The sequence below is a fragment of the Misgurnus anguillicaudatus genome, chromosome 7, assembly GCF_027580225.2.
Source record: "Misgurnus anguillicaudatus chromosome 7, ASM2758022v2, whole genome shotgun sequence".
NCBI lineage: Eukaryota > Metazoa > Chordata > Actinopteri > Cypriniformes > Cobitidae > Misgurnus > Misgurnus anguillicaudatus.
The window spans coordinates 40873424-40885650 of NC_073343.2; the positions used below are offsets into that span (position 1 = coordinate 40873424).

Consider the following 12227-nt stretch of genomic DNA (forward strand, 5'->3'; position numbering starts at 1 on the left):
GGCACATGTCATGATTGTGAACACCCCTTCGAGTAAAGTTTTACCGAAATGTCTTAACTGTCTGTTTTACATAAGTTTTACTGTTTAGAATCAGAATTAAATTGTTTTAAACTAAGTGTTGCATAATGTGAAGCTGTTGTTGCATTTATACCAGTCTTATCATTCTTGTGTTCATGATCTATCATAATCTATCTGAATCTTTTGCTTTACAGTTCCAAAATCCAGTATAATGTTTTATTTACAAAAAATATATGAGAAGCTCAGATGCAAAAGCCGCTAAATGACACTTCTATCAAAAATGAGATAATGATATTGACTCTTGGCACGTATTATACCTTCAACCTAAACATAAGAGCCTGATAAAAAAGCACATTTACAAGAAAACATGTCAGATGCACTTAGAGGGTTTTCAATCCGAGCTTTTCATATATTACTAAACACTTTAAACAAAGAAAAAAAATGCTTTGAAAATGTATCTTTTTGTAAAGATTGTACTTCTTTCTAAATAAAGATGACTGAATGACTAATTAAAATTTTAATAATCAAATTAGATGAATTATCATTTAGAAGTAAATAAGTAATAGTAAAATAATTTGACCGTATTACAAAAATAATAGTGCAGAGTTAACACAACGTTATTTAAACCATAAACCACTTTTATTGAATGTGAAATGAATTTGCGAACAGTACACCGTCCACCCCCAGCCAAAAACAAACTTAAGGTGCAAGTGAATAAGCTATTAAATAGACACATGAGGGTATTTTGACTCACAATATGCTGCCAAATACATAACAGAGAGTTTGATAGCAGAATTCAGACCTACGGTGACCGTTTAGCTTTTAACTGCCTGTTTTAAAGTGAGGGCAAAATAGTAGAAAGCCTGAAACTTTAATGGATTTGCTCAGAATAGATTCGTTCTAGTGACTCACACTAAAGTAAGACTATTAGAGAGTGAGAGTTAGCATTGATTTGTGAGGCTCTCACCTGCATTAGACGATTCATCTCGTTTTTTAGCCGGCCGAGATCTTGCAGCATCTCGTTGGCCCTCAATACTGCCGAGCTGGAAGATGCCATGTTTATCGTTTCTCCCTGGCTCTCCTGTTCTGATGGTTCACGGCTTTCAGAAAGAGATCCTTCAGGTGATGTTTGATTGTTTCTGAGAAAAAATATGAAAGCGAATTGCTACATTTTTAATATTTATATAGTCAGATGCCATCATATATGTGACCCTGGACCACAAAACCAGTCATAAGTTTACTGGTCATTTTAAAGTGACGCTCCACTTTTTTTGAAAATATGCTCATTTTCCAGCTCCCCTAGAGTTAAACGATTTGAACCGTTTTGGAATCCATTCAGCCGATCTCTGGGTCTGGCGGAACCACTTTTAGCATAGCTTAGCATAATCCATTGAATCTGATTAGACCATTAGCATTTCAATATTTTTCCTATTTAAAACTTGACTCTTCTGTAGTTACATCGTGTACTAAGACCGACAGAAAATTAAAAGTTGTGATTTTCTAGGCAGATATGGTTAGAAACTATACTCTCATTCTGGCGTAATAATCAAGGACTTTGCTGATGTAACATGGCTGCAGCAGGCGCAATGATATACGCAGCGCCTGAAAATAGTCCCATGTTATTGAAAGTAAAGGGAGCTATTTTTGGACAGTGCGTAATATCACTACGCCTGCTGCAGCCATATTATAGCAGCAAAGTCCTTGATTATTACACCAGAATGAGAGTATAGAGAAACTTTTTGGTTATTTTTGAGCGTGATGCTAATGGTCTAATCAGATTCAATGGATTGTGCTAAGCTATGCTAAAGGTGCTAGTGCCAGACTCAAAACTGTAAAAATCAAATGTTTAACTCTAAGGCAGCTGGAAAATGAGCCTTTTTTCCAAAAAAGTGCAGTGTCTCCCATTAAAGCTGAATAAGCTTTCCATTGATGTATGGTTTGTTAGGATATAGGACAATTTTTGGCCGAGATAAAACTATGAGAAAATCTGGAATCTGAGAGTGCAAAAAATAAAAATATTGAGAAAATCGCCTTTGAAGTTGTCCAAATAAAGTCATTAGCAAATGCATCCAATCACAAAAATAATGTTTTTATTTATTTACGGTAATTTTATTTGATTTATTTACAAGATATCTTCATAGATCATGATCTTTACTTAATATCTTAATGATTTTGGCATAAAAGATATACCCGGGCTACTTGTGACTGTTTTTTTGTTCAGGGTCACAAATGAAAAGGACAGATTCAGAGTCTGTGAAGCATTCTTAATCTTACTGTAAATTACATCAACTAGCCTAAACAAAGACACGCATACCTATGGCAATGTGCACATGAGCGCAACTAATTTCTAAGACAAAAAAACATATGCTATAAAAATCCTGGGTTATTTTCAAACCAACGTTGGGTCAAAAAGGACAAACCCAACATGTTGCATTGTAATTTAACCTATGATGGGTTGTTCCAACCCAAAATGCTGAGTTGGTTTATCCAATTTTTGGGTCAAATATAAACATTTTCTTGGTTAATTTAATCCAACGGCTGGGTTTATTTAAAAAAAATAATAACCCAGCATTTTTAGTGTAATGAAAATGCATTACAAATTAGTTTTGCTTGTGATTCATTAATGTAGCCTGTTGAGTAACGAAACCCGGATAAGAATTTTTAATGCCAACATTTTTCCATAGTTGTCCATCGAAATCAATTTTCCAATGCCAATACTGCTAATCTTACAACACCAATCACTGTCCAATTAACTCAGCTGGATGATATATCGACAGCATATCTACTGTAAACAAAAAAAAACAGTTTCTCACATATACCGAGTATGTAGACATTAAAAGTCATCCAGCATGAGAGCACACATCCTAATATGATGCCTAAGGGTGTGCACTAATCTGACTTTCCCGCTGTCAATCCAAACATCTTAGCTTTTACACGATATTTCACATGTGCGGCACAAGGGAGCAAACCCAAATCGGTCCAGGATTAATCTGAATATGTATTTACACTGGCATGTAAGCAGAGAATCATGAGGGGGTCTGGCGGCCCTCAGCTGCGGGTTCATCGGGTTCCAGTCAAAGGCTAGCAGTCTGTTTTCACAGTCTGTGGTTGCCAACGCATCTAATGTTACTTTTCTCTAACACTGCAGCGCTTGTCTAACGTTGTGGCAATTAATCACCTGCTGACGGTTTCAGTTTGCCAAAATTATGTTAAAAAAGGTAACAATACAAATAGTTTTTGGGCAGATCGCTCTTGACATATAGGAGAGCAAAAGAGGTTACACAAACATGATTTATGAATCCGTCACTTGAGGTTACATGTTATTGGAGACAGCTCATGAGGTGAATCTTACAAAAACATCTTTGCTTTTTCGACTCCAAGTAGTTGCGTTTACATAAAGATTTGCTTTTTTCTAAATTTTGAAAAAAACTATTGTGAAATGACAAATATTATGCGACTAAATTGTCATTTGGTTTTGCGATAAGTCATTTCAAAGACTATGGCAACATGTGTGTTTGACTTCATACGGCGGCATGCAGACCAACATGCGGATGACATCAAAATAGCGCCAACGCGATTTAAAGGCATAGTCGACTCCCAAATCGCTCTTGTGGTATTTTTATGTTATGCACTTGACGGTTCTTGTGATGCCAAATAGAGTCGAACACACCTCTTCTGTCATATCCTTCAACCAAACATCCCGTGCCATATTTAAAGAATGATCATGTGACTTTTATGCATGTCAGGTGACCTAAAAAAAAACATTGTGTTGCATTGCAATTTTGCGATATGTATTCCTTTTTCAAATTGCCTGAAAAACCACCTCTAAACGTTTATGCTAAATTGTCGTTTTCCATTGGCCACATGTTCGATTCGCTATTTCAATTTGCATAATTTGAAGGGTAATGAAAACGCAGCTAATGACGTATATAAGAAGTTACAGTATCTTTTGCATGTTTATTAAATATTACATTTACACTAACATTTAGTCATTTAGCAGACGCTTTTGTCCAAAGCGACATACAAATGATGTAACAATAAAGCAATTAGAGCAACACAAGAACAGCAATACATAAGTGCACTAGTCTCATCAAATCTAACAGGGTATAAAAAGCCAAGGGTTATTTTTACTTTTATTAATGACAGAGAAGATAAAGAAAAGGATAGATAAATACATAATTAACTCTTTCTCCGCCATTGACAAGTTATCTCGTCAAATATGAGTTAATATTTAGCTGATAAATATGCCTTTCTGGACGAATTTCAAAGTGAAAGTGTAATACCGCTTTTATCCACTAGATGGCACCAAACCGAATTTATCAAAAATGGAAGTTAAAAAGATTTAATGATTTATTTTAATTGCCTTTATGTTTGATAGTCATTCTGAGTCTGATCTCTAAAATAAATTCCTTTACAAAAATGCAAATTTTTAAGCTTTTTGCTCAAAATGTTGTATTTTTGAAGAGAAATATCCATATTTCAGTGGTTAAATTAAGTAAAAAAGTAAATATATAATGAAAGTTTTTTCCCCATTTTGTTTGTTTGTTTGTTTGTTTATTGTTTGTTTGAAAGCAGAGGGTGTGTTCTTTCATTTGATATATTTGTATCTTTATATATTTATAGAAGATATTTTTTCCTGCAAGGAATTTTGTGAAACTTTTGTTAAAATCACAAAAATGCGGGTGGGCAACTTTTCTCAAAAAGGCTGGCGGTGAATGAGTTAAGTAAGGTGTTGGTTAATGTTAATATTAAGACTGTTTGTGCAGTGTAACATTATTTTTATAACAGGTTGGTGAAACGTCTTTTCTTATAAATTTGTGAAATGGCACCTGGAAATTTTCTTGACAGTTTTTGCAACATTCATCCTATGAAGTTCTTCTGTCTCCTAAGACAGACGCAGTGCTTAATGTCATCCAATGGGGTTCATATGGGTTTTATGTTTCACTGATTGCTTTTTCCCACAGGTTTACTTTCACCTGTTTGGACAGGGTCCTTTAAAGATCCATGTTGCCCTTTAAGCCACAGAAACAAAGAGCTGTTACACGAGAACAGGAACTGGAGAAAAATAAAGTATTAGGCTTGACGGCTTTATTTAGAGAGAGAGAGAAGCTGGTGAAGCCACATAGGGAAGAGCTGGAGACCGAAACAAATTCAAACAAAGCAAAGATGACAAACCGAGAAAAAACGAGAAAGGACGAGAACGAAAATAGAACAAGGGTGAAAATGAAACGGGATACAGAGATATAGAGAAAGATAGATAAATAGATGGAGAAAGAGAGAGAGAGATAAACGGATGATGTTCAAAAAAAGGCCAGAGCGAAGAGACAGGCAAGCTTCTCTGTTTAAAAATGACTGGGCTGTCTATGTAGATAGCATTTTAAGGAATCAAATTCTGTTGGTTAAAATTCATTCAGGCAATCCCAGAATGCACTGCAACAGGTTCTGACAAAATGTAAGCATCTATAAATAAATCCGTAAGTAAATGAGAAATGTTTCTGTACCTTAGTTGGTAAAACATTGCATCAGCAGTGCAAAATAAACCTCAAGGAAATCATATGTAGAGTTTGGTTCCAAAACGCAATAAACGCCATTTTTAAAAAATATTAGTTACCACCAATATCAGTATTGTATCAGGTCAGCAGTGTTTCCCACAGGATTTTGAGGAGACTGTGGTGGTGATGATGTCACCCGCTAATTAGCATATATGTGACGTCATCATGTCGTGTTTGCGTTTGATCTAGTGTTGGCACCTGAAATATGTTTCACTTCTACTCTTTGATCTGTATCTGTATTTGATCTGTATTATATATCAAATTATATTTTAAGCCGAATTAAGCTGTTTTAAATAGTGAAATAAAAATGTAAATGGGAATCGTGAAAATTCTATTTGTGGGGGCCAGTGTTGATTCTGTGGTGGGCCACCACAAATAAATCTATGTATGGGAAACACTGAGGTCAGTTTTAAAAAGTAAATTCTTAATTTTACACAAAATCCGATATTCGCCGTGTTATTCTGTCATCTTCTCTCCCTTTTTTCCAAACCGCATAAAATGAGTCCTCCTTCTCTGCCGAACGCAATAAATCCGCTTAACCAATCACAGCCCACCATTCCACGCGTTGTAAACAATAATGGCAGCGTTTTGAATACACCCCAGAATCCTAGTTTTCCTCATCTAATTTGTACTTCGTGATCAACAAACAAAGAAAAACAAAATAATACTTTTGATGGCATTGATAAACCTGTGGTTGTTTACTGTGATGGGAAAGAAACGTAAGCCATCATAATCTAATAATTTACGTGAGAGGCACTCAGGAGACGGAAAAATGCCGGCTGTTGCTTATTCTCACATGACAGCATCAAGCTTCTGTCATGCTAACACATTGACTCCAGGGGATCTTATGAAAAACTTTCCATTATTTTACGTGAAGTCAACAAAAATCGAGCAGAACCAAAACATTTTAAAGCTAATCGCTGTCAAAAACGTTCAGCAACAACTTCTCATGTGTGTGCATTTTTTCACGTTTCGATCATAAACTAGCATTCTATTAAGCTGGTGAACAATCTTATTTGGGAGCACACAGTAATAAACTCCCTGATCTCTGCTTCATTTCAGTTTGCAGACATTTTTCATCACATTGTGAGCGAATCTTTCAAACATGGTAGGGAGCGTCACATTTCCTGCTGACGTCAGAGGTATTCAGGCCAATCACAACGTACAGGTTAGCTGACCAATTAGGGACACAGCGCTTTTCAGATCGATGAGCTTTGTACAAAATCAGTGTATTTCGGTAAGACAGGGATATCTGGAGCAACAAAAATGTACGGTATGTGGAAAATTATGTGTATTATACCAAACCCAAAAATAACGTTGTTTTTTAGAAATGAAATAGGTGCCCTTTAACACTCAGACGTCTTTTTACTTGAACCTATATACAGAGAGCCATTCATTCCATCTGAGCACAAAGAAGAGAAAGCAGAAGAATCTCAGGCAAATACTGAGAATGTATTAACAGGAAAGTGTAATCCTAACCTATGGAAGAAACACAAGACGCTATTGATTTCTCTTACGGTAAAAATTCATTCATTCATAGCTATGTAACAGAAACAGTACTTATTTCTGAATGAAACAGAATATGACGGTTATATCCACCGAGATCTGAGGTCGTTGATGATACTGGCAATTTGCATGGAAAGATGGACTCAATCCATATTTTGCAACCCTGAATACCACCCTTTTGACTTGGGTTAGTAAGAAAACAAAAGAAAAATAAAAAATAAAGCAATGTACACTGCTAAAGAAAACGTCCTTGGTGTAAATACATACAAAAAAATGCTGGGATGTTTTAACCCATGGCTGGGTAAAACATGGACAATTCCAAATGTTAAATTAAAGGGTTAAATCAACCCAGAAAATATCCATATCTGACCATAGAATATGAACCACCTCAGAAAGTGTATGTTTTTTATAATGTTCTCTCAAATACACAAAAAATTAGGGCTGTCAAAAGATTAATCGTGATTAATCGCATACAAAATAAAAGTTTGAGTTTGCATAATATATTTGTGTGTATTGTGTGTAATTATTATGTATATATAAATAGTACACATTCTTGTATAAATGTAATAATTTTTTTATTAATGTATATATATATATATATATATATATATATATATATATATATATATATATATATATATATATATATATATATATATATATATATATATATATATATATATATATATATATATATATATATATATATATATGTCAAAATCTAAAAATCTATATACATGTAAATGTTTCTTAAATACATACATGCATGTGTATTTTATATACAAAATAATTACACACAGTGCACATATACATGTATATATTATCCAAAAACTAACTTTTATTTTGTATGCGATTAATCACGATTAATCTTTTGACAGCCCTACTAAAAATATAAAGAAAAATAAATTTGCAAGTTGACATGCAACCTACAAAACATAAATGCACAGGCAGATCGATGTGAAACCGATAAATGAGGTCAAAATAACGTGGCTTGAGTAATAAAACTAGCACATCTTGAATTACAGAAAGCCGACTCCGTAAGTCAAAAAAGCAGTCTGATAAATTGCCCGTAAGTGAAGGATACGATACAGACAACACATCGAAATTCTCTCAAGGTTAAGAGTCTGATGTTGAAAAAGGCTGCGTTAACCCGAGACAGTGTTGCGTTTGATCCATCACTTGGCAACAGACAGCACAACAGGCAGATGCATTAGACATCCGTCTCATCAGAGCCGCCTCTCTGTCCCTGGGTTTCATCTGCTGACAGGAAGCCAGGGAAGGAAACAGGTGCTTTTTTTGCCTTTCAGGGGCTTCGCAATAAATAAACATGAAGGCAGGAGCGGCGGTGCACGGGGTGGCGGTTTCCACACGGCACGCTTCCCTCAATCAGCTTTAAGATGCCACAAAAGAAGCTAATCCATTTGAAGAGGAAGATGCCAGGCTTTTTGATCTCGCTCAAATTGATTAGGGTGTAGATATACATGGTGAGGGGGGAAAGGAGAATGCCCGACAGAGGTCATGCAATGCTAATGTCAGAGAGACGTTTTTTTTTCCAAAAGCTAATGAGCTTGTGTGTTTGTCTATGCGTGTACGTGATAAAAATCACTCTTAAAAATGAGCACGGGCGTCCTTTTGATGCATATGGATTTGGTCTCTGAAATAGTCATTTGTGTGCCAATAAGAAAATGCGATCAATAGGTGACACCTGTCAAATCGTGCGACACAATAGTCGCGGCCGAGAAACGTTTCAAATATTTCTCAAATCGAATATCGACTTTCCGTCACCTCTTAGAGAAAAGGAGCGTTTTATCAACGTGCGGCACATTTTCGCTTCATCGGAGAGATAGACATCACCTAAAGTTTAACTCCGCGAGACAGCAGACCTCAAGGACGAACCACATGCCTCACGATTTACTAACACAACAGAGAGAACAATTCATTATCCAAAAGCTTGGAACGGGAAATATGCTTCTCCACTTCATTTGTCAGATCTGGAGCAGAAACGAGAGGGAAGAAGAGGTGAAAGAGGAAGGGTAACCTTACGGTTGCTGCTCCGGTTTATGGCAAAAGGTGACTGTGGGCTTCACTAATGGTGGCAGAAGAAAGCCATGTGGGCTTCAAGCGTGTGGTCCTGTGAAGTGATAGTTCAGATTTCATAGGAGGAAGAGTGAAATGTCAGGGGCAGGTGGGTTATTCATGGTGGGGTGCTACGCTTCACACAGCAAGGGAAACCAGAGGAACAAAAGAACCAGCAGGTCCTCTGACGGTTGACTAGATTTATAAAGACGGCATCACGGTGATTCAATGACAGACAGGTCATTATTTAAAGGGATCCTCAAGTGAAAAATGAAAATTACCCCATGATTTGCTCACCCTCAAGCTATCCTCTATGTACATGATTATCTTTTTTCAGACAAACACAATCAAAGTTATTTTAGAAAATGTCCTTGCTCTTCTAAGGTCTATAACGTTAGTAAACAAGGTCCAGGGAACAACTTCTGACTTTGAAGCCCAAAATTGCATTCATCCTTCACAGAAGTACTGCACACGGCTCCAGGGGGTTAATAAAAGCCTTCTGAGGGTAATCGACTTGCGATTTTGTAAGAAAATATTTATATTTAAAAAAATATAAACCATAATGCTGCATTCACACCAGACGCGGTAGAGATGGCAAAAATGCGCTATTTGCGCGTAGTTGGACGCTTGAACTAGGGATGCACCGATATGGAAATTTTGGCTGATACCGATAACCGATAACTCTTTATATTTGGGGGCCGATAACCGATATATATATAGGCCTATAAATATTCATATTAATTTCACAATGAAAAACTCCCAGACCGCGGACATCTTGTCTTTGCGCTAGACTAGCATACTCTTCCTAAGCCCGCAACATGTGTCATCTTCGTGCTATGTCACAGAAAGCACCAATCAAAACTCCACATGGCCAGCAATGAGCAAGTGAAGTGGTTCAACAAACCAAAATAATCCATAATTTATCAGCTTTCATTTATCGGCCTAATTTTGCCATCAGACCGATAATATTAAAAATAAGCAGTTATCGGCCGATAACGATATGTCGGCCAATATATTGTGCATCCCTAGTTTGAACATTTTAAGGTTGACCCACTTTAATTGCGCGTGAAATTCTAGTCAATCGAGACATTCATGCGGAAATTCGCGTCATGGGAGGGGTGCGTTTTTCCGCCAAAAGTTCAGATTTTTCAAATGAATAAGGTGGATTAACGTCTACCCTGCCGTGCTAAATGCCTCATTCGCGCTGCGAGACCTCCAGACGTGCGTAAACGTGTCTTTACATTGACTTAACATAGAAATCACTTGCGCTTGACGCCTCTACCTGCGGTGTGAACGCAGCATAATAACTAGCTTCCGGTATCAGCCAAGACGCATTTACAGAGCATGCTTCTTCTTTTAACCCTTAAGCCATCTGGACATATGTATTTGATAAACATAAGTATCTCGGATGGCTTTAGGGTAAGTAAATCATGGGGTAACTTTCATTTTTGGACAAACTATTGCTTTAATGTTGGCGTTATCCGGCATTAAAAAAATAAAAAAATAAATGGGTAATTTTATTTTTGGACAAACTATCCCCTTAAAGGTGCTCTAAGCGAATTCACGCATTTTAGACCATAAAACATTTTTTGTTACATACAGCAAACATCTCCTCACTATCTGTTTGCTGCCTGTCCGCTGATCAAACTGTAAAAAAACGCAATCTCTGTAGACAGCCTAGGCTCCACAAACTGCAATAAAAACAAAGTGGCCAAACCTACCACCAGAAACGATAACAAAGTGTTCCAGCCAATAAACGACAAGAACGATTTGGGGGTGTGGGTTGGGCGCGTTAATGAAAGCACGGAAGGGAGGGGGAGGAGTTAGCTACACTCCGTTTGTTTGAAAACAGTTCAAACATCAACAAAAAGTAACGTCACACAGATTTGCTTAGAGCGCCTTTAAGGAGTATTATGAAGATTTTTCAAATCAATGACCAAATTTACATGCACCCTCATATTGCGATTATAATGGGATTTGGCAATATTGCAATTATACATGTAAGCACAATTCTTCGATAACAATAATGCGATTAAGCTCACAAACACAGCAAGAATAATCATATTAAAAAGGGTCGTACGTCGCTTTTAATCGCAGTATTCGGCCATGTTAACACTTTAATCGCATCTATACTGCACTAACTGAAGTGCGCGTGTGTTTTTGGAAGTTATCCCTGAACATGACTCGCTGTCAGCAGTCTGCCTTCATCCAGAAACAGCTAAAATAACGTGACAGCAGCGTATGAAACCATTACAGGCACTGTCATAATATTCATGTCTTCATCACTGCACCGAATAACGAAATATGTCTAAAAACAGTGGACAGTATATGCAAGTTCATCATTTAGGCTCTGCATTGGACAATGTGTGAGTAAAAAGCACAATGATTAGCGAATAATCCGAAAATAAAAACTCCATGTAAACAGGAGAGAAGAGGTTAGCTCCAGTCTTGTAAACATCAAATTAGTCGACGATTGAAATCAAACTGTGATGCTCATAATCTCAAAGATTAGATTATAAGACTTAAACCTGGATTTCACAGACAGGTTCACAAATGCATAGAAAAAAACACACACATCAGTGATGAATTCGTCTACCTTCTGTAAAGCCACCACCTCCTACAAACGCTCATGCAAGAATTAAAGCAACAGGGTGGTTGTGTCTCATTCCCTTACAGAAAATGACTGTTTTTCTGTGCTGTGCATTATCCAAAGGGACCTATCATCCATCATGGCACCCCGTGCCTGCACAGATACAGGGTAAACCCCGCTCATCTAAATGTCATCTCGCACACACACCGACCCAAGCACGACCGCTTTCTCCACCGGACCAGCCGCAACAGATGTGGCCTCGGACCTTGCTATTTAAATCCGGCCACCTGATGCCCGGGGAGCCCGAGAAACCCTGTCTGCACAGCATGGGTGAGCGCGGATCTTTAATGCTCATTTATCATGATTTATACGGATGCCCTGCTTTTGAAATTGCTCTTCATCACATCAGCTTTTAAGATGATTATGTTGTTGGATTGTGCACATCCTCTGCATAAACATTTCACATGCATGAGAAGCATATAAAA

General features: G+C 37.0%; 1 protein-coding gene across 1 annotated transcript in view; it reads right to left on the bottom strand.

The window, feature by feature from the left end:
• The window catches only part of kiaa0586 (KIAA0586 ortholog), a 177882-nt gene that overhangs the window by 111393 nt on the left and 54262 nt on the right, over positions 1–12227 (bottom strand). Inside the window, exon 11 of the mRNA XM_055171508.2 lies at positions 986–1157. Within this exon, the coding sequence (XP_055027483.2) occupies positions 986–1157 (172 nt within the window). The remainder of the gene's footprint in view (positions 1–985; positions 1158–12227) is intronic.